This window comes from Andrographis paniculata, unplaced genomic scaffold (genome assembly GCF_009805555.1).
Source record: "Andrographis paniculata isolate CXL003 unplaced genomic scaffold, ASM980555v1 Contig45END, whole genome shotgun sequence".
In the NCBI taxonomy this organism is placed as follows: Eukaryota; Viridiplantae; Streptophyta; class Magnoliopsida; order Lamiales; family Acanthaceae; genus Andrographis; species Andrographis paniculata.
Window position 1 is genome coordinate 51595 of NW_026137579.1, and position 22721 is coordinate 74315.

Consider the following 22721-nt stretch of genomic DNA (forward strand, 5'->3'; position numbering starts at 1 on the left):
CAAATATTATTTTCATGTAAATTTAAATCAATTTTTTTTTTAAAAGAAACACACCCTATAAAAATACAGACAATTAAGGATGTCTTTAAAAAATAAAAAATAAAATTGAGACAATGACTTAAAATAATAATAATAATAATAATAATAATCATTGTTTGATTATTACTTGCTTCTTGACTGTAGTAACCGCAGTTAAAAGGCAAAAAAGGATCTGGTAGGAAGAGGGTAAAGGTTAACTCGTGGTTTGGTCAGGGTCAGACTCGCATATATATTCGCGGCGACGGCTGCAGAGTGAGAAGCGAAATAGCGACATTGCCGGGGAGAGCAGCCAGCTTCAGAATCAACAGAAAGTTTGTGCGCTAGCTGCTCTTCTTCTCAGACCATCACCGCCGCCGCCGACCTATCAATACCTTTCATCTCACACCGTTTCGTGAGTGCCTTATTCGTTGATTGATTGTGTATCTTTCTGATTCTTCTGGCTCTCTATATTTTTTAATTTGGTAAAGGGGCTATTTCCTCGCTTCTTAATTGCGTTTTGCTCTTGCTGGGTTTTGAGCTTCATCTAGGGTTTTTGGTTTCCTTTGCTTATTGCAGCGATTTCTCTGGTAGATTTTAGTTTTCTATTTTTCATGTATTTACTGATTATGCTAGTTCGTCGAGTCTGCGTGCTGTGAAGTTTATATATTCTTAGTGTGGGTTTCTGGTTTCTGGTTCTAATGGTGATTCATTTCCCTGCCAATCAGGAAATTGTTTGAGAAAGAAATTTATTTACTGAAATATCGCAGGTATCACTAATTCTTCGCTGTCTCTGAGGCTTTTCTTGTTTGTACCGATCATTTTTGCTGTTTTATATGTGTGTATTGTGTATCAGTAGATTAAGCAAGGAATTTTGCTGCTGGGTTACAAGTAACATTGGCCACAGTGTTCTTGTGTCTGCCCTGCCCTAGTTTTCTCCTTGGACCTTGACCATTATTAGGTTGATTTATTGATCATATTCTTGTTTCCTGTATTGATAGAACGTCACTACCTTCCAATAATGCAACTATGTGGTTGTTTTCTATTTACTGATTACTTAGCTTTATTTACGGTGTACGTGAATGGGAGCCGTCAAATTATTTGAGATATCCAGGGGTTTTGTTCTTAGGATATTCATAGGAATAATGGCCTTGTTGTCCTAATATTACCCAGGGAATTGGAATTGGAAAGTTGGATGATTTGTGCCCTCGAAACAAGTTTATTGGTGTGCTGTGTTGCTGATGGTAGCCATGAAGGGTTTGTTGATTGTATCAGTTTGTTTAAGCTTGCTGGATCTTTTCTGCTTCAGTTATCCCCAAAGTTTCTTTGTAAATACAAGTAGCTTGTGTGCAATCTCATCTTGTTTAAGTCTGTTTTAAGATATTAAGATATTTGCTATCTTGCCGCGATTTCATTCTTCTATTCTTTATAAATAGACAATCTAGGATGGTGTCACTTTCTATTTATTTGTTATCTAGAAATCATCATGCTATTCTTCGTTCGTCATTATAAATAATAAAGTTTAGTTTCTGCTGGTTCTTTTTTGTTTTCTGCATGTTAGGAAACATATTCATTGGTTGCTGATATTAAATTTTCAGCTACATCAAAAGCTTGTGTTGGTGGGGTTCTCGCTACTTCTGTTGTCATCTAGAGAGTGATAGATGGGTGACAACGACAACACTGTTGGCAGTAGCGCTGAAGGACTCCCAACTGGTTCTGTCAGTGAGAAGGGAAGTAGAAACAAGAGGAAATTTATATCTGATATATCAGCCGATGCGCCTGTAGACGTATCAACTGTGTCTCTTACAGAATTCCCTAGGTATGAGATGTTGGAGGAAAAATTTCGGACTGCTTTGGATGAATTGGGGTCGATGATGGAGATGCCTGATGGCACAAGTGAGCAGGAAGAAGAAGAAGAAGAAGATGGTGACGAGGATGATACTGATGAATACTTGCTGGCTGATTGGGATGATCCTATTGCATGTCAGCTTGAGGAACTTTTGACAAATAATTTGTTTACGACATTCTGTACTGCAGTAAAGAAGATAGTGGATTGTGGGTACACCGAGGAAGTTGCTGAGTGGTCTGTTTTGAATAGTAATATGTTCCATGGTAGTAAAGACCCTGTATCTAATGTTGTTGATGGGGCTTTGGCTTTGCTAAAGAGGGAAAAGGAGTTCAATACACCCAAGCATTCAATATTCGAGGGACTTCAGAGCCTGGTGGACTACACATTACTGGAGATGGTTCATGTGCTTCGAGAAGTTAGGCCAGACGTGACTATTGCAGAGGCTATGTGGTGCCTGCTAATGAGTGATCTGAACCTCTTAAATGCATGCCTGGTGGATGGAGGCCAGTTTGGTAAGGAAACACCTTGGGAACGCTCAACATTATCTCAATTGAAAGGTGAAACTCTTGACAATGGCCAATCAGATTCTGATAAAATCAATGTTCTAAAACAGATGATGCCCTCTCTTGAAAATTCTCAGCAGAAAACAATTGGTATTGGATCTGCCCTGCAACTATCACACAGCAAATCAAATCCTGGTGACACTGCAGTTTCTGGGAATGCAAGTTCTGTTGTCCTCCAAGAAGCAAAAGGAACATTTTCAAGTCAAGGAATCGCCTCGGATGAAAAATATGGTGTTAATAGAAAGGGATCATCGTCGATGACTGTCAAGAGAGATATGCTTCGGCAGAGGGCACTTCACTTTGAGAAGAACTACAAGGGTCGTATGTCAAAGGGAGCTTTTAAGGCCAAAGTTGCTGCCTTGGGAAGTATGATGTTGGAAAAGTCATTGAAGTCACAATCTGGTTTGTCTAGTGTAGTAACAAAGGGAACTTATTCGAAGTTAACTACTTCAACTGGAACAAGCAGCTCATATGTGGAAGGAAGACGTAGTCCTTCGAACAATCCAAAATCTGATGCAGCATCTGCTGGTGCCCTGGCTGCCAAAGATCCCAAGCTTGCATTACCTGCAACAAGTCCCAAATCTCCTCTATCATCCAAAACAGATCTCGAACTTTCTGGGAAGGGCAAAATAAAGACCTCGGATTCTTGTAAAGCTACTGATTATTATTCTTCTGTTCTATATGATGAAGCTCTCCAGAAGCATGTTGCACATGATGACAGGGATAGGGCCATTTTGATGCTTGTGCCTCATAAACAAGCACTTGAGAAAGAACTCCAAGGTTGGACAGATTGGGCGAACGAGAAGGTTATGCAAGCAGCAAGAAGGCTTGGAAAAGACCAGGGAGAGTTGAAAATGTTGAGACTAGAGAAAGAAGAGACTGAGAAATTCAAGAAGGAGAAGCAAACGTTGGAGGAGAGCACTTCAAAGCGACTGTCGGAAATGGAATATGCTTTGGGCAATGCCAGAAGCCAGATTGAGGCAGCCAACACCACTGCTCAGCGGTTAGAACAGGAAAATGCTGTCTTGAAGAAGGAAATGGAGGCTGCTATGTTGCAGGCCCTTCGATCTGCTACTAATTTGGATGAAGCTACACAGAGGGAACAAGAAACACTGAAGAAAGTCCAGCCATTGGATGCTGAGAAGAGTTTACTCCAGGAGCAGCTGACGAATCTGAAACGCCATGCAACAGAATTGGAAATTCAGCTCGAAAAGACTAGAGAACGAAAGCTTCAGAAACAGGTAAGCCCTGCCAGAAACAGAATTTAAATTCCTTTTCACACACTTCATCTCTCTGCATAAACTGGTCTTCTCGGAACATCTTACAGGATCTATGGCTGCAAGAGGTGAACGAGATGTTGAAATTATCAAAAGTGATGAAATCCTTGAGAGAAAAGAAGGATGAAGGCGAGCGATTGACGAAAGTAGAAGAGGACAAAATAAAACAGCTGGCGCAGAAGAACAGAGAGAAATGCGAAGAAGACATTAAGTCACTCGAGAGCATGATCTCCGAGCTGAGACTCGAATCAGACAAAATGCAGATAGCTGCGCTTAGCGTCGGGTACGGCAGCTGCTTGGCAGGCGAGAACATCTCCACAAACCCGGCATTGAGGGGACACACTAAACCGAACAAGAGGCTCGCCATGTTCGAGGAGCAGGATGTCAAACCCGAAAGAGAGTGTGTTATGTGCATGACCGACGAGATCTCTGTCGTCTTCCTCCCGTGCTCCCACCAGGTTCTCTGCAAGCAGTGCAGTGTTCTACATGAGAGGCAAGGGATGAATGATTGCCCTTCTTGCAGGACAACCATCGAGAAGCGGGTATCGGTGACTTATCGCGGCGGCGGCGGCAATGGCGATTAGCTCCCACCCTACCCACCCCTACCCCCACCCCATCTCATCTCATACCGTACCATCCCATCCCATCCAGTTTTGGGAAGTGTTTGTTATATTAAGATTGGAAAATGGTGGCCGTGTTTTTAGCGTAGCAGCCGTACAATTCAGGCATAAAATAGAGAGGTAGATAAATAACTTATTATTACATCAAGAATCGATCGAATGGATTGGTGGAGTCGCTGTTATGGTATGCATGCCTATCTGTCTCTATCTATCAATAATTCTATATATAAATTATCCTTTCATTTAGAGTCCGTAATTTGCTCTACTTAATATTATGTGTACTTTTTGGTGCACCTATGGAATTTAAGATTTAAAGAAACACAAACAAACACATCCTTAGATGACCTAGCGGTAGACGGAATTGGCATGTTTTAATTCCGTGCATTTCTGCCTGCGCCGGCCGGCCGGCGGAGTTCATTGTCTCCACTGGACGATCATCTTTACTTCACAAGTGCAGTTTGGTTTTCTCTTCTTGTTTTTTCATTGTTGCGGGTGCAGGTGGATTGTTTTCGACCTAAAAAAAAGAAAACGCACCGCCATTAAAAGATCGAATCCAATACGCGTCGCACGCACGGAGGGATGGATATATTCTCATAAATGCAGTCTTCTTCTTCCACTTTGTGTCAAGCGGCAACGGCATCTTATCCTCCAAACAGGTAAGATTTTGACTGAGAACAGTATTGGCATCGTGGAGAATTTAATAGCTTCGGGGGCCCATCCATCACAGGGGGACCAAAAATTGAAATGAAACGTACGTAGAGGTTTTTACTATTGGTTTTGGAACGTAATAGTTAAGAAAAGAAACAGAAAAATGAAGATAGCATTATTATTATATTCCCTAAACAGAATGATTAATATATTAATTACTAATTAGTGGGTGCTCTGGTTTGGCAAGTCATTTGTTGCGTGTTAGTCCCATCCATCACACACACACATATATATATATATCATATATGTATATATGTAGCTGCAAGATCTGCTGTACCCTGATTTGGACTGCGTCCTTGTTCTACGGTCGAGCAGCGGAAAGCGTTGGGCACTAAGCCATGGATATCGTGGGGCAGTTGCAGAAGCAGTTTGTTGACTTCTCGATTTCTCTCTATCATGAGGTGAAGTGCTTTTTTCTATTTTTGGGCCGAATTCTTAGATTTTTCACTTTTTTTGGTTGGAAATTAGAATGCAAAAATTTCGGGGGTTTCCACACGAGCTCTGCTATTTATTTTTTTTGGATGTAAATTTGTTATTTGTGAAGATCATCGAGGGGAATGTGATTTGCGTATTGACAATTTTGTTTTATTTTCTGGTTGCCAAAACTAGGGTTACTTGGATGATCAGTTCTTGCAGTTACAGAAACTACAAGATGAGAGCAATCCAGATTTCGTCGTTGAAGTTGTTTCACTTTTCTTTGACGATTCGGAGAAGCTCCTGAATAATTTGGCTGTTTCCCTGTCAGCTTCATTTCATTGTCTCATTGTTGTTTTCTTTGAAATTGTTGTCTTGTGTTTTCATGTCATTTTCATTAATTTCAATTTTAATTATGCAGCCAACAGCAGTTTGTGGATTTTAAGCAGGTCGATGACCATGTTCACCAGTTCAAAGGTAGCAGCTCCAGGTAATAACCCTTTGATTTGCTATACTAGTTGAAATTGTAATTATTTGGAGATTTCCTTACTCAGCGTATTTTTGGATGAATTGCTTGTGTATTTTTCATTTGAAATTTCAAAATCGCTATGCGGATTAAGAGGAGAATGGAAATTCAGGCGGGCTGAGATTCTGAATTGACAAATGATTTCCCTCAAAACTGTAGTTGTTACTTTTCTTGAAATTTGTTTCTTTTTCTCTCTCTAAAATATTGTCAAACCAACAGCATAGGTGCACAGAAAGTGAAGAATTTGTGTGTTGAATTCAGAAACTACTGCGTAGAGAAGAACCTCGACGAGTAAGTTCCATTTTGTAATCATTTCTACATTTTCTTATTAAGATGTGATCAGCTTTTCTGAGTTAATCAGGCACACAGTAAATTGAAATATCATGTTAAATACATTTTCAGTTTTACTGTAAACTAGGATGAACTTTGCAAGACTTTATAGATGCTAAATTTGCATGCAAAAACTTATTGTGAATTCTTGTGAATTGTAGTGATACCTTATCATTGATTAAGGTAATACCCTTTTACTTTTACTAAGTTGATTGGAGAGCTTAGCAAGGATTCTAGATGCTAAATTTGCATGCAAATTTTTTTGCAAGTTCCTGTAATTTGTTCTAGTTCATCATCATCAATTAAGGTAATGGGGCCTTCAACTACTATAAAATGACAAGTGTAAATAATTTTTGCCATCTAAGGGTGGAAGTGTTCAAAACTGTTGTGTCCTGTTGGTAACGGTGATGTGCATCTTAAGATTTTCTTGCACTGTTCCAAATGGTTGAATTTTTATTTTTGTTATTTTTATAAATCTATTCTACTTTATCTGTGCAGGTGTTTGAGATGTTTGCAGCAGTTAAAGCATGAATATTGTCTCGTGAAGAATAAACTGGAAACATTGTTCAGGGTAAGTATCAATGGATCATCAAATTTTAGGATGAATATCACTTAGCATCTTATGAATTTTCCATTGAGAACTTTCTTATCTATATATAACCAAATTTCATCTATAACCTTATCAAAATCTTACATTCATTTACCTACTCTATAACTCCATCCTGTCTTGAGTTCAGTTGATGTATCTTTGTCCAACAACGGGTCATATATCTCATAAGTTAAATGGAGGATTTTCATGTTGTTTCTTTTGCTAATTAATCTTCTTCTTTTCTTTCTATTGTATTTTATGTTTTCCAAATGTCTACTTTAATTATTTTCCCTCCCTTCATCCCTTGGTTTACAGTTCCTTCATGGAACTGCTAGTTGTTGTGATAACTATCCTTGGAGATTTAATATGTGAATGCAATTCCTTCCTTTTACTTAGAATTCCAACGTGTTTACATTATCTTTGTCATATGCAGCTGGAGCGACAAATCTTGGATGCTGGTGGGACAATCCCCTCAATAGCATAAGTATCTGGAGCTATTAATATAAAAGGGTTGTTAAGGGACCTAGTTGCTGAACTAGTAAACTCTGTAAGATGATGTACTGATTCCGATCTAGAATCCTTGTCTTGAGTCAAATGTCTTATCGTTTATCGTTGTATGCCTTCGACATAGCTGTTTATAAACAGTCCAGAGTTCAATTTGTTCATGTCTCTTCCCTCATCTCGACATTTGTTTTCTCATCTGCAATATACCGTCGATTTATTGTAATTTTACCAAGACAGCCATCTAGATCATTATAGGCAAGTGGCTGATTATATATGGCTTATATCATTTGACATGGCACCATTTGTTTCGTCTATTCCGGGTGAAGTTGATTTTTGTCTTCCATTGCCTCATACTTCTTGAAGGAATTGTTATTAGCCAAGATTCAATTAATCACAGATTTGCCATAACTTTCTACTTTACTTTTCCTAAGTAGGTTGCTTTTACTTTCAGCCTGTGCTTCATTTGGCAATAATCAGCTACCAGTGCAACTTGTTGTGCCATATTGGGGCCTTTTACAGCTATACTTGATTTACTTTTTTGCACACTTCACTTTTGGGAATATATGTTGTTTTCTTCACATTGGCTTTTCAGAATGCACTATGTTTTGGTCTCATCTTTTTTTCATTGTCACAGACAGAAGCACACAGACAAAGCCACTGATCAGAACTGACAACAACACTCTTTTTACTGCTTTGTTTTGTTACTATAATCATTTGCAGATAAGTAGATTAAGAAGCAGTGAGAGAGCAAATGGACTTCATTGAAAAGGTAATTTATGGTACAGCTTTTCATTTTCCTTGGAAAGATCAAATCTAATTGCTGTTATTTATGGTAAATCAAGTACTTGCAGCATGCATACTTGAACCATGTGACTTCATGATGGCTTGTTTGATTTGTTCAATACCATCCATGAGATGCAATTAGGCATTTGATTAATTTAACATTTCTAGTATTGGAAAAGTAGAAAACACATCACTAACCCTCCAAAATACTTGAGAGATATAAAGATTATTACTTCATGCTTTTGAGTCACAACTGTCATAACTATTTAGGTGTATTATACATGGAACACACTTCCAGGCATAAGGTAATAATAGAAATGAATTGCACTCTGCTCCACCACCTCTGCTAATGATGATATCTGCTTCAGTCACTCTCAGTAGCCAAATAAACACTAGTTGGCATGGCATTACTTAACTATAATTTGTATATTGTAAATGCCTGCCAATAGTTGGTCAAGTGTATAAACCAATCTGTTTTTGAAGAACACAAGAGACTACAGTCAAGTGGTTGATGAGTTCTGCATACTTTGCAATAATTCAAACATTAATATAAGCTGCTATTTTTGGTTGGGGCAAAGTTAATAATGGAGGAGGAGCCATGCATGACATTGATCATGTAGTGATAAAATAATTTTTTGTTTTGGTAGATTCTAGTTGATGCGACTGCCATTTCATAATTACATTGGATGCTTAGATGTTTGTGTTGAAATGTTTGATAAAACTAATTATTTAGTATTTTAGCTATTTATTATTTTTAGAATTTATATATATGTAGTATATTTAATAAATTAATTTATTACATTAATAAATTAAAATAATATATTTATTTTTTTTTTTTTAGCATAAAATTTATGAGTGTGTTTATTTGTGGAATTTGATTTTCGGCTATACTATTTCAAATATTTTTTTTCTCAAAAAAATATTAAATCAAACATTTGTTTTTTTATTTATTATTACACTAAAATTAAATTGTACATTCAAAATATTACATCAATATATATCTATATAAATTTATATATTTACAAATAAAATAATTTATATATACAAAATAATTTTCATTGATTTAAAATTGTAAAATTTAACTTAAGCGAGAATAAATATATTAATTACTCAGTAATACAATAAAAATGGCAAAAAAAAAAAAAACTAATTTTGAGATGTTGCATTAGGAAAAGATAATTTAACAAACGTTTCAAGTTATTGAATAAAATAAAATTTTATCAATCAATTATTTACCAAAAAGATTCATTATTTCACCATCATCGTTTCATGCTAACTTTAATGCTATTCATCCATTTTGCATTCTAGCTGTTTGTTTATTGTGTAATTATTCTTTGGGAATTAAAGACCTCTTAATCTGAACTCTTGTTTTTATCCTTCCAATACAAGTAAGGCAGCCGATTCTTAATACACTTGGCCGCCAAGTCTGTTAAGGAGAGCAACAGTCAATGCACAACAGGGAAAGGACAAGTACCCCGTTCAGGAGGTCCAAGGATCACAGGACCTTCCAAGGTTGTGTAGTCTGCAAGGCCTGTGAATCTGTGATCAGTCAACATCCAGCTGCCGCCCCCCCACCCTTGCCTACGTGGCACGGTCCTGGTAGGGGTCACATTTATTACATGCATCCCTCGAAAATTAGGAAAACACACACATACAAGGAAAAGTAAACCGACTTTTCCAGTACACAAAAACGAGTCCGAGCCTGATAATCCTGGTGTCCACGTAGGCTTGGACAGCCGTTTGCCGCTCCGAACCTCACGATTAAATATATCCACAAACCCATCCCAGTCCCAGATATAACTGATAAAAAACTCCATTAAAAAAGTGAATAAAAAATTAAAAACCCTTCTTGTACTTGCTGCTGCTGCTGTGTAGACAGAGACACAAACGCATACCACCAGATAAGAGAAACCACGTTAACCTCCTCCTGCTGCACCACTTGATTAGTCCTCCAATTTTCACCCTTTCACACTTCACAAGCCAAGAACCCTAAATCCAATCCCCATTTTAGCTTTCATTAGAAGCCATTACCCATTTTAGCAATTCTGTTTTAGATATCGCTGTTTCTGTCCCTCCGCCATTAAAGGCGGAAGCACACCTTTTGGGGATAATTCAGCTTCGATAGCAAGCAATTTATATTAGAGAAGAGAAAGCCACCATTTATAAGCCAGTCCATAACTATTCCATATTCGTTTTGAGAAAGGGAGGAGGGGAGGGGAGGGGAGTTAGTTACCCGTGGAAAATGAGCGCTAATTTCGGGGTTACGTTTGGTATCTGTTTGGTCGTTTTGCTGTTTCAGTGTGGAGTTCCGTCGCATGCGATGCTGAATCCGATTGATTTCCTGGCGCTGCAGTCGATCAGACGGAGCTTAAGGGATTTGCCTGGCTCCAACTATTTTTCTGCCTGGGATTTCACTTCCGATCCCTGCAAGTTCCCCGGCGTATTTTGCGATGCCGATAGAGTCGTCGCTCTCAATCTCGGCGATCCTCGGGCAGGTTCGCCGGGACTCACCGGCCGCCTCGACCCGGCGATCAGTAAACTCTCCGCTCTGGCAGAGTTTACAGTCGTTCCGGGTCGGGTATTCGGATCATTACCTCAAACCTTGTCTCGCCTGAGGTTTCTGAGGTTTTTGGCCATTAGCCGGAACTACCTCACCGGAGAAATTCCGGCGACCATCGGCCAGCTCCGGGGGCTACGCACGCTCGACCTCAGCTTCAACCAACTCGCGGGGAGTATTCCTCCTTCAATCGGCACGTTGCCGGCGCTCTCGAACCTTATCCTCTGCCATAACCGCCTCACCGGTTCGATTCCCCCGTTCTCCTCCCGGACGCTGACCCGGATGGATTTGAAGCACAACGATCTGAGCGGTTCGCTGCCGGTCCACGGACTCCCGCCCTCACTCCAGTACCTCTCACTCTCATGGAACCGCCTCTCCGGTCCAGTGGACCGGGCCGTTTCCCGCCTAAACCGCCTGAACTACATCGACCTCAGCCTAAACCGCTTCACCGGCCCTATCCCGGCCTGCCTATTCACCTTCCCTATCAGCAACCTCCAACTGCAGAGGAACCAATTCGCCGGCACGGTCCAGCCGGTTCAGCCGGTGAGAATCCAGACCGTCGACCTGAGCTACAACACATTGTCCGGCCATGTATCGGCGATGTTCTCGAGCGTGGAGAATCTGTACCTGAACAACAACCGGTTCACCGGGGAAGTCCCGCGCAGCGTAGTGGAGCAGCTGCTGGCAGGGAGCATACGAATACTGTACCTGCAGCATAATTATCTGACGGGGATCGTCGGGATTAATCCGACGGTGCAGATTCCTCTAAGGTCGTCGCTGTGTTTGCAGTATAACTGCATGGTCCTGCCCCTACACGCCTCGTCCTGCCCCCTCAAGGCCGGGACCCGGAAAACCCGCCCAATGTCACAGTGCCGTGAGTGGAAAGGCTAATTCTAATTCTGTGGTAAAAAACCAAACTAAAAACCAAAAAGAAGTTTTTTTATTTATACCTTCCTTGGTATAATTGTGGATAATCAATGGGGATGAAATTGATAGAAGATTCATCAGACAATCTTTTGGTTGGGTTGGGTTGGGTTTTACCTTTTTGTGGATGGAGAGTTAACTGGGTTTCTTGATTTACATGCACAATAGTGTTCTAACTAATGATAACGAACATACATTTGCTTGACAGGACTTGTCTCGTTTGTACCTTTTTGTCTGTGGTGAAGTGGCCTTGAGTAAGATGTCTGTGGGATGGAGGAACATTGCTGGCATTTTGTCTTGTTCACTTGAATTGGGAATCATAAGTTAATTATCATATTTGGGTTAATCATCACACCCTTTTATTAATACCAAGTGGTAATCAAGTAAACTGACAATAAGTGAGCGAATGACCTTTCTATAAGTGCTACTTGTTGGACTACTTGGGCCCAAACAAAAATGAATTGGGCCCATGTCAAGTGCTGTTCCAAAAGGCACCACACAGTACAATACAGAGCAGCTGAGGGACATGATCATTAATTATTTGATGTTGGAAGACCAGTTTTATGTACAAACCATATATAATAGAACACAAATTTTTTTGGGGAGGCTCACTGCTTGCTTTCTTCATATATCATTGCCTGCCAGGATACAGATAGGTGGTGGTGTATCGGTTTTCTGCATTGAACTAACGAGCTGAACCACGGGTGTCGGAGTTTGTAGGTCGTGGAGGCTCTCCGTTTCCGGGGAATTCCCACTTGACGATGTCTCCATCCCATGAAGAAGTTACCAACATGGGATAATATGGGTGCCAGCTACAGTCCCTCACGGTCGATCTGTGGTGCTGGAGCTTAGCAACCTGTGCACCACTCACCTGCCACTCATCAATAGTTAGATTAAAAGAACAAGAAATCTATAGAATTCACCAGGATTGGTGTGGAAAAAGAATACAGTGGTTAATGATCATGGTTTCTGAAAACATCAGAATCCCAAGCTTGCCATCCTCCAAATTTCGATTGGATTTGACAAAATTAGGCATCAATCTATATCTTTGATGGATTTTGAGAATCTCCATTGCAGGGTTCTTGTGATTATTACAGTAGAGATGATAGGGGGAAGAATTGCTAAAGTAATATGAGTTAGTCAAGGAAGGTGTCTCACACGTACCAAATCATAAACATAGATGTTCGAATCGTGAGATCCTGTGTAGATGTATCTCTGCCCAGTGCTGCATTATGATGATAGAACACAAAGCATGTTTTTAGATAGCTGGATGCATAGAGGTACCAATAAGATGCTCTTGCAACCAACCTATATTCGGGCGAGAAGTAGCAACGGATCAGTGTACGCAGGACTGAGTGGCCTTTATATGTAGCGATTGACTGATCATACGGGTGCTTCATGTTTCTTGCACGCTGTGGGTATTCCATCCACCTGTAATCCCATTCGTAGTTTCTGTATCCTCGATAACTGTTCAAATGATCAAAGTAAAGTGTAAATGCCACTTTCCAGCCTTTAAAATTCTATCTCTATAGCAGAAAACAGTGTGAACTACTGAAAAACCAAACCATTGTTAACATTTTACCAATACAGAGGCTAAACGAATCCTACCAAGTGGTATTAGAGGACAACTTCCGCACATCCCAGAGTTTGAGACATTGATCTTTGCCATTGGATATTAAATATCGACCATCTTTCCGACTATCAATAAAGGTAATGCCTTCAAGGTGACCCATAAGGACTCCAGCCGGTTTGCCTTTGTCTCTGAAGCAGCGCCTATCCCAAACCTATATCGAATGGCAAGAATATATGCACATTTCATCATTCAGACACCTTCAAATAACAGTGCTTTAAAAGGCCTTTCAACTAAAGCAAATGATGGATGGCATAGAGGCAGGATAATGAATTACCTTACAGAAGTTATCGTCACTCCCGGAATAAATGAGATGGCCACTGTCATCAGCAAAACATACAGTGTTCACGTCAGACTGCATAAACAAGAGAATGTGCACTGTAAACTTCATACTAGGTACATTAATAGTAGTTCTTTCGGTAGATTGTCAAAGATTGAAACTGAAGCAAATAATTGATCCACATACAGTGAAGATAAAAGTTAAAAGAGAACTTTCCACAAATTGTCTATGAACCCATGACGCAGCTTTCACAATTTGCAGATAGTAAGAGTCATATCTTCTTCAGTAGGTAATCTGATTAATAATAGTACTACTTTCATGTAATAAGTGAAAGAATTTTGTCCACAAATGGTTGCCATTGTTGCATTTGATTTTCAAATCTTGATAGTATGAAAAGATCAAGGAAGGGAACTACTTATTTAAGAAAGTGAGCCATAAATGAAGGCAGAAAATATAAGAGGCTGTGAACTGTCTGAAGGAAGAATAAAGGAAGCAAACTTTACCATGTGTGCTGCAATTCGAAGAGAAATTTTTTTTGCTTCAAGGTCATACACATAAATATCACCATTGCTGCTCCCAGCAACAACTTCTTGCCCATCACATGAGAATTTGACAGAGAAAATTCCAAAAGAATAATCCTCATCATCAGAAGTAAAATCCAAACCATCATGGATTTCCTGCATAACATAGAAGCATCAAAGCAATCATATATATTTAAAAAATCAAATGATTGTATGCATTCACTCGGAATAAACAATGAATAAGCCAAAGCATCAATTAACTACACATTTTCTATGTTAAAAGGCAAAACACATTGCTACCTAGGGTGTCCCTAGGAAATCATCACACAACCAGGGCATCAAGGTCAAACTCAACCTGACGCGAACTAAACAGAAAAGGATATCATATATGATTAGATTCATGTTTTTGGCTTATAACACACTTCTCTATGCCCAGAAAACAATGTGATTCCATTCAAGAACTCATGGAAGTGTGCTCAAACAATTTGTGTCATCGTTTTGCTAGGACATGTGGTATGCCTCTTGCTTGCTCATGTTATTTATCTTATAGAGATAAGAAGTTTGGGATTGAGAAGGACAAAACAAAAACGTTGTTTATTAGTGCAAACAACTATTTCAAAGGAGGCGGAAGAAATTAGTAAAATGCCTAAAATGTTAAGTTTACATAGGAGGAGCTCTTTACATTATAATCAGCACAGAGGAGAACTTGAAACCATCACTCTTTTGCTCAATGAAACCCCGGGAACAAAATTTAATGATGCAGTTAGTTACACAAGCCACTTCAATTTAAAGGGAATGCCCATGAAAAATTCACTAGCATGAACCAAAATGCATAGAAGTAATTCCAGAAGTATGAAAAAGTAAACAAACAGTTTCTTACTGTGATGTTAGCAAGAGATTGTTTTGTGCCAGATCCAACATTAACAATATGGATAGTTGGTGATATGCTAGCATAGATCTGCAAAAACAGCATCCAAGTTGAGGTGAAAAATGTATACAGACAAAAGAGAGAAAAAAAAAAAGAAGAAGAAAGAAGGTAAGTGTAATGGTTAGATTCTACTTTGATAAACCAATGCAACAACTTCATTATTCACTCTAAAAAAATAGCCGAGATATATCCTTGCAGCTATCCAGTTAAGGTTGTTTGCCAAACAAAGGCTCAACTATAATACATCAAACTGACCAGCTAATCACCCACATTTTAGAATTTCTAAATACACCTGAAATAAGCTGGTGAGAAACAACAACCTGGACACTTATTAACAAGATAGCGATAAGCATGGTAAAGGTTGTCGTCATATGACAGTAATTTTTACTATTGAAATGCTTGATAACTCAGGCCAGAATATAGCTGGAAGTGTTATTATAAGATTTAACTAGAATGAAGCTTGAATTAATTTTAATAGCTCAGCACTGGCATCCAAAAAATACACTAAGACAATGAGGCTTAATTAGTGTAAAAAATATGGACAAAATTTTCTTATGACAAAAAACAAAAGCACAACTTTCTTGCCAATAAATATTTGGTGTGATTCAATTATAACACTGAGTGAAAGATTAAAATTTTGTTCAATCAACTGCTGCACCAGAACTTACAAGGTGTCGCTGATCTGGAGAAAGGGATGTGTCGGTGATAGTCCATCTTAAGCTTCTGGCCAGAATATTTTTCAGAACTCTCCACCCAGCATCAACATCATATATTTTAATTTGACTTCCCTGTTCCAGAAAAAATAAAAAGGATAGGGATCAATGAAGAAGATCACTCTGATGGACTGGAAGTTACCTAGTTGATTGGGATACAGGCTCTCACTATAACCGACTAACTTCACCAACGCTAGAGGCTAATTTTGTAATAGAAATCATAAGATTTTCTATTGGACTCATTCTTAGATCAATACCTGAAATGCAGCCACAAAAATGGAGCCATCCACAGAGAATTGTGATACATAAGCTCTAGTAGACATCTGGTCAACAGGGAAGGGGCCATTGACAGGAAGATATCTACTAAGAACATGACAGCAGTCTCCAGCTGAGAACCTTCCTCTTCCAGAAACATTAGCTTCTCGGCCAGCCAACATCTTCACCGTTGAAATGGGAGCCTTGTGTTTCCCTGGTATAACTCGGCTAAAATTTTCATTTGGTCCCGATTGAAGCTTTGTTAAGTGAGCAATATCATGTCCCATCGAATCCAACTGATTAGGACTTGGATTGCTACCAATATCCTCCACAGAACCATCACCAGCTCCACAATCAACATCCAATTTACTGAATGCATATCCCATACTGTCAATTCCAGCGCCTTGAGCCACAAACCACATTTTACAGCCCCCCAATGGTTCAAGTTTGGCACAGGATGCACCTGATGGAGTTAATACTTTATACCATTCTCATTAATTTTTCTTCCGATGGAAAACAAGCAAAACCACAAAGCCCAAACCGCAAAAGCTGGATTCATAATCCACCAATATGCATTCCTAGGTCCTGCAGGCAAGGCCATACAATCATGCAATCAATCACATAGCTCAGACTCAGAGCATCGACTATAGTTACGTGTATGTTCCAAGTATCACACAAGCTTTCAAACTCACGGTATGCTACACCTCAATCAAAGCAATCGAGAAAACTCACAAAATAAAATTAAAAAAAAAAAAAAAAACTGTAAGGCAGCAGCAAACCTTGGCAAATCACAAAAATACGCAAAATCAATATTCAAAAACTGCAGTACACGCATAAGCCGAAAGCACAAGGACGTAAATTTTCACACACACATCGCTGACCCGTACAAATCCTTCCTCTTGAGTTGGAGCGACGACCGACGATAATTGTTAGTCCTGATGGGTTTCCTTCTTTATCCAGTCTTAGGCGTAGATAGGATATATCCATACCTAAATGCCGAGCTCCTGATTGCAGCCTGACTTATCTCTTATTACTATAATATAATACAATTATTAGTATATGATATTCTTACATCAATTTGTTATAATTATAATACAATTATTAGTATATGATAAAAATAAAAAAATGACGCACGTGAAAAGCGCGTGACATAGCCTTAATTAATGAATTGGGCCAGAAATTTAATTTGGGCTAAATTCGAATCCAGGCCCTTAAAATAGGCCCAATCCATCAGATTTTCACGCGCCAAAGTTTCTCCATTAACACCAAATTTTAAAACCCCTTTTGGTTTTTCGCTCCAATTAAATCTGTTGCCAGCCTGGCGATCCGCACCATTCTCTGTCAACCAATCAGATTTAAGCACTAGTTTCTATATATTTTGACGTCCCACTGAACCTCATTTTCATCGAGGGCTTCTTCTCCAATCGATTTCTGCATCTGTTAAGGGACTTTTTTAGGGTTTCGGACTCACACATTGCGTTTCGGAAAGATGAGTTCTACAGCGGCGAGTTCCACGAAAGGCGGCAGAGGCAAGCCTAAGGCTTCGAAATCCGTATCGCGTTCGTCGAAGGCTGGCCTGCAGTTTCCAGTCGGTAGGATCGCGCGTTTTCTCAAGGCTGGGAAGTATGCGGAGCGTGTTGGTGCTGGTGCCCCTGTTTATCTCTCCGCAGTTCTCGAATACCTTGCTGCCGAGGTAGCGTTCGTTTCTCGTTGCCCTTGATCTTTATGTAGAATATCTATGTTCGTGATTGCCATTTTGATTTGATTCTTTTCTGTCTCTTATAATTTCTTGTTTATTGAAATAATTCGTTTAGGTTTTAGAGCTTGCGGGGAATGCCGCAAGGGACAATAAGAAGAACAGGATTGTGCCCAGGCACATCCAGTTGGCTGTTCGAAATGATGAGGAATTGAGTAAGTTGTTGGGGAATGTTACTATTGCAAATGGTGGCGTGTTGCCCAATATTCACCAGAACTTGCTGCCGAAGAAAGCTGGCGGGCAATCCAAAGAGATTGGATCAGCGTCGCAAGAATTCTAGGTCTTTTTGAGTAGGCCGTTGTGGTAAATGGATATAATCTATAAAGGTTTTGATTAATCCGGTGTGCACGATGTCTGGTCGATGTATAAAGTCCCCATTTTGAGTTGATCGGTTTTGATATAATGGTACTTCTGAGATACGTTAATTTCTTTTACATCAGTGTTTTATTTTGATATATTATTTCTTCAGTTGTCTTGTAAATTTGATTTATTACGTGATTAATTTTGGTTCCAACAATCAGATGTTACGTCTTGTCGGTGGAAGATGCTATTTTTAATAGTTGAAAAGTTACAGACCAGATGAATCCTGTGATCTCAGTTTGGTTATATATATATGTGTGTGTGGGAGGGTGTGTATTCCTTTAATTATTGTATATTAAAACAAAGCTGCTATTGGTGATGAACTTTGAAAGTTATCTTGGTTTTTGGAATTAGCTTGACAAATTTCTTTCTTGCAGAATTATTTGTTGTGCAGCACTTTGCGAGGTTTTATTGTGGGCAATATTTTTATCCTTTCATCATTATACTAAACTATGGTTTTAATGTACAATATAGTTCTTGTTCTGTGAGAACAACTTTACACACATAATTAAATGTATATTCCTTACTGATTGTTAAATCAGTATTACCCTAAGCCTGTTTAACTGAACAAAGCAATCAAGCAAATAAATTGTACTGTGAATGTCTTTGATGAATGATTGTCTCCTGACAGGGCTTTACTGTTCCTCTGGCACTGGTGTTTTTCCTTGATTCATTGTTTGCTTGCCAGTGTCTTTTGTTTTCAACTTACTTTGTTTTAAAATGTTAAGCAAAATGTGGTTGCTATTTGTTAATATGAGCTGCATACGCAGGCAAGTTGGTGTATAGTTTCTTGTAAAATCTGCTGACTTTAATGTAAAGAGGAAAAATGAATTAATGGCAAAGCTCTCAACTGTTATGTTCAGCCTCCTGTTGAAGCTTGAATTCCATGACAAAGCTTTGAACTGTTGAATTCCAGGGGTTGTCATTTCTCATGTCTTGCTTGCTCGCGTGCTATACTGTGCCTTTACCTATAGCTTTTCTTCCTATTTGTATGCTAAATGCTAAGACTTGTACCTATTAGGTTTAATATTTAGCAGATTGTTAGCATGTTTGGATGAAGAATGCTGAGAACGTTTGCACAATTCACTTGAGATGGTAAGGAACCTAAACTGTGATATGAGGCAGTTCAAAGAGAGCATTGAGCTGGGTAAGGTATGATGATTGGCTGTGTATTATTATGATAGGTCTGCCAAACTTTTGTGCTCCTGATAATTAATTGTCTTTGCTTACTTGCTAGTTTTGTTTTGAGGTAGCCTTGTAAGCTATCATCCATATTGTTTTCCACAGCTCCATCACAGTGTGTTTATGCCTCACTGTGGGAATTTACTAGCATCATTTGGTGTTGTGTTCCTGCAGCTGAAATATCAAGTTGAGATATGTGGAAAAGATGTCAATGCACCAATCCCAATTTTGAGAAAGGGCCTTACAGAGATCCATAATTCTCTCTTTGAAATTGGCAAGCTCTGGCAACAGATTTACACACAATGTTTCAGCGTTTCCCCTTATCAAAATTGGTAATTTTCCCATTAACCTTGATCTTAATGCATGAAATCAAGTTTCACAACTTCTTAGCTGCACATTGTAATGAGTGACAGTGTAGCTACAGAAATGTCCTTTAATTATAAGATCTTTGGTGGATGCGGGTGGCGCATGTCACAGCCTAATCCATCTCATATTTTACAGCAAATATAAAGTGGCTGTTATGGGTGAAAAAGTATCAAATTGGCACCTACATCAACCTGCACGTTAGGGCGAAACTGTGGCTCAGCAAGGCATCATTCGAGGAGTTAAGACATCCTATCAACGCATTTAAAGACTCAAAAGGGAAAATAAGTTAAGTTGTCTACCTGTTCCATACCATAGAAATACAGAATCATTTTTCAAGTGTCAGTTGATGATGCTGGGACAGTGGGCCTGCTTTTCTTCTCAATTCATAACTTGATCTGCATCTTCAATGTAACAAGCGATTATAGGATCAATATTGGAACAAGAATCCATTGTTATGCCAGTTTCCTGTTTAACTAGTTCTGAGAGTTATCTGACACCTACTCCATTTACTGTTGGCACCCCCGGCTGCTGTGCTGGATTCATTGCATTCAGTTCCTAGTGTACCGAAATCAGTCCTAGGGTTCCCTTATTTTTCATTAATATTGCGTGGTTGAATATTGTCACTATTTTATAGCTTGTCATTTTTCCAGCTGATTGATACTTGGCCCGAATTTGGGTTTACTGTTAATGGGATCAAAGGCGTGGGTTTCTTCAGACCCTACATATGAATCTTTGGAAAGCTTTTGGGACCGTGATGAGGATGCACTGAGGCTGTGTTGTGGTCACACTCTTACTGCAGTGGCTGCGACTAAGACCCATGGATCTTGTCACATTGTGTTTGGAAGAGCTGAAGCCATTGAGGAAGGCAATTGTGGTGCGGGCATACATAAGCTCCTCCTGGTTTCTTTGGTTTTGATCATGCAGCTTACTGTGCTCAGTTTTTAAATTTTGCTTCTACAATTTTCAGGGCTATCTGGAGTGATGATTTATGTTCTTTCCTTCAATGTTCTAACTAGAAAACAAACAAAGGCTTCTTTCCCTTCATATCTGTGTTTTCTACAGGAATCATTTGCCGTGGATGTATTGCTTTATTGCATGGAAAGACTTATATAAAATGATACCTTATGCAGCGAAAAAAGGTTTCTATCAGATGCTTGGGGTTTGGATACCTAGCAGAAACCAATGTGCAGCAGAAGGGTTATTTCTAAAGGTGATAGGCCTTATGCTAGAATGTGAGTTCTCTACTTACTGCTCCCAGTGGTGCTCATTTTTAAATATTTCAAGAACTATATAGTTTTTAAACTTATCTTTTTGTTATTTTGGGAGGATAATTTAATGGTGAAACCAATTGTGGTGTAACTTAATTCACTGAGAGACCTGGGATTATTCATGGTGGTAAACTTGGAGCTTTTGATTCAAATTTTCATCTCTTAGATACTGATAGATCTTTAGCAGACACAAGAAAATTATTTCCATTATGTTCACAAGAAAGATTGTGGAATTAAATGCTTGTTCTTGTAGGCATGCGGCTGCAAGTGCCCAGCAAGATGGAATGTTTCTGCTTTGTGGTTGGAGAGATGCTTCAGGCACAGTATGACTTATTTTCTTCCATTTTTTGGTGGTGCAACTGCCTCTGTAGCTCTCAGAATTATCGCAGGTCATATCCTACTCAAAACCACCATGTGGAGGGCTTAAGGTCTAATGCAAGAGAAACTGGTCTTGCAACATTCAGGTATATCATTCAGATCCATGCATAAATTGTGATTATTGAGCGCTGTCTTTTTCTAGATTATGTCAAGTTTCTATCTTTCTTGGCATAGAAGTTGAAATATATCTAAACCTCACTTAGTGTATGGCAGCCTGACCGAATAACAGAATTCTGCAAGAACAAGTTGCATACAAGCTCTTTTGAGTGTGTAATGGTTTGCTCAGGGGCACCTTATCACCCTTTCCTCCTCAACAAACTATTACGGTATGCGTTGTGAACTATTGCAACTTATCATACTAGTGACTGGGAGTGGATTGATCATTTGGTTGTCATTCCTAAATTGATTATCCCTGGCCCCCTCCTATCCACTATGTGGACTCATCTCCAGAAAACGTTTTATAGGAGACCTGAATGCAGCAGGTAAAAGTAGTGACCTGACCAATAGTTAAGTTACTTCATCTGGTGCTAATTTCTTCTCATTAGAAGCTCAACATACAAGGTCCTACACAAGGCTGGCCACACAACTTGATTGAACTTCACTTGAGATGATGGCAATGGCTGACTATTGTTTGCAAGACACTGTTGCCATAGCTCAAACAGATGCATCTGGAAAGTCCTGTTGTCGCTGGCATAAAAGTTGTGGTTTACAGGACTACAAAAGATTAAGGTGATGATGATCAATCTACCCTTTACTTACATTCTTGATTTTAATTATAAGAAAGAAATGAAAAGGATTAAAAAATGGTTGGAATCCAATCCAATCCAATGCATTCATTCATAGTGATTGTGAGCTGTTTAGATTCCTTTGTTCAGATCAAGTGGTATATTCAAGAGTCCTTGAGGACATTCATTCACAACAAAGTACGTATCTCACAACTCCTTTGAACCTTTCCATTTGTAAAGCACTTTACAAGTATAAAAGCAAGAAAGCTAACAATATTTTTTTATCGCACAAAGTTGAGTTCCATAATTTGCTCTTCTTGTTCACCAAATGGCTTTATACAAACAAACACACAATAAGCCATAAGAAAGGGAAAAGTTTTATTTCCTTTGGACACTTAAAAACAAGAATGAGTTGTAGTAACATATAAATAATTTTAATCTCATATATGGTAACCATTTAACTATGCAAGGCAAGATGACAACAATAGCCAAGCCAGCCCTTCTTTAATATGTGGTGCTGGACAGACAAAGACAAGAAAAGTTTTTGGGCTCAATGCCATGTCCCTGACCATCCGTGAAGTTACAGTTTCCAAGAACAAAAATATCTATTTTGATTGATGTTGGAGGACAATTATCGATTTGAAAATTGAAATGCGTGGTGCTAAATTGATTTTATTGTCGTCAACAAACAACTTGGTGA

At 39.0% G+C, this 22721-nt stretch overlaps 5 protein-coding genes across 10 annotated transcripts; 4 read left to right on the forward strand and 1 right to left on the reverse strand.

The window, feature by feature from the left end:
* Positions 1-279: 279 nt before the first annotated feature.
* LOC127251420 (putative E3 ubiquitin-protein ligase RF298) lies at positions 280-4570 on the forward strand. Of its 4 annotated transcripts, XM_051275097.1 has the most exons (5): positions 280-430; positions 744-785; positions 1189-1272; positions 1614-3668; positions 3755-4570. In XM_051275097.1, the coding sequence occupies exons 4-5, from the start codon at positions 1677-1679 to the stop codon at positions 4286-4288; spliced, it is 2526 nt and encodes an 841-aa protein (XP_051131054.1). In that variant the 5' UTR covers positions 280-430; positions 744-785; positions 1189-1272; positions 1614-1676; the 3' UTR covers positions 4289-4570. The 4 variants fall into 4 exon arrangements, with proteins under 4 accessions (XP_051131054.1, XP_051131053.1, XP_051131055.1 ...); XM_051275096.1 differs by lacking the exon at positions 1189-1272; XM_051275098.1 differs by lacking the exon at positions 744-785 and having other exon boundaries at positions 283-430.
* A 633-nt stretch (positions 4571-5203) lies between these two features.
* LOC127251425 (histidine-containing phosphotransfer protein 1-like) lies at positions 5204-7688 on the forward strand. Its single transcript, XM_051275110.1, has 6 exons — positions 5204-5433; positions 5642-5772; positions 5868-5936; positions 6192-6263; positions 6801-6873; positions 7325-7688. Exons 1-6 carry the CDS (start codon positions 5371-5373, stop codon positions 7373-7375), a joined length of 459 nt encoding a protein of 152 aa, XP_051131067.1. The 5' UTR covers positions 5204-5370; the 3' UTR covers positions 7376-7688.
* A 2336-nt stretch (positions 7689-10024) lies between these two features.
* Positions 10025-12001, forward strand: LOC127251424 (probably inactive leucine-rich repeat receptor-like protein kinase IMK2). The gene is made up of 2 exons (XM_051275108.1): positions 10025-11639; positions 11868-12001. The coding sequence occupies exon 1, from the start codon at positions 10421-10423 to the stop codon at positions 11624-11626; it is 1206 nt and encodes a 401-aa protein (XP_051131065.1). The 5' UTR covers positions 10025-10420; the 3' UTR covers positions 11627-11639; positions 11868-12001.
* Positions 12002-12058: 57 nt separating this feature from the next.
* LOC127251422 (LEC14B protein-like) lies at positions 12059-17024 on the reverse strand. 3 transcript variants are annotated; one of them, XM_051275101.1, is made up of 10 exons: positions 16868-17024; positions 15989-16571; positions 15687-15806; positions 14971-15048; positions 14073-14246; positions 13567-13644; positions 13268-13443; positions 12968-13126; positions 12824-12884; positions 12059-12530 (listed from the first exon to the last, which is right to left on the reverse strand). In XM_051275101.1, exons 2-10 carry the CDS (start codon positions 16406-16408, stop codon positions 12345-12347), a joined length of 1452 nt encoding a protein of 483 aa, XP_051131058.1. In that variant the 5' UTR covers positions 16409-16571; positions 16868-17024; the 3' UTR covers positions 12059-12344. The 3 variants fall into 3 exon arrangements, with proteins under 3 accessions (XP_051131058.1, XP_051131059.1, XP_051131060.1); XM_051275102.1 differs by having other exon boundaries at positions 16859-17018; XM_051275103.1 differs by having other exon boundaries at positions 16766-17003.
* A 353-nt stretch (positions 17025-17377) lies between these two features.
* LOC127251426 (histone H2AX) lies at positions 17378-18320 on the forward strand. The gene is made up of 2 exons (XM_051275111.1): positions 17378-17679; positions 17801-18320. The coding sequence occupies exons 1-2, from the start codon at positions 17476-17478 to the stop codon at positions 18020-18022; spliced, it is 426 nt and encodes a 141-aa protein (XP_051131068.1). The 5' UTR covers positions 17378-17475; the 3' UTR covers positions 18023-18320.
* The last annotated feature ends 4401 nt before the right edge of the window (positions 18321-22721 follow it).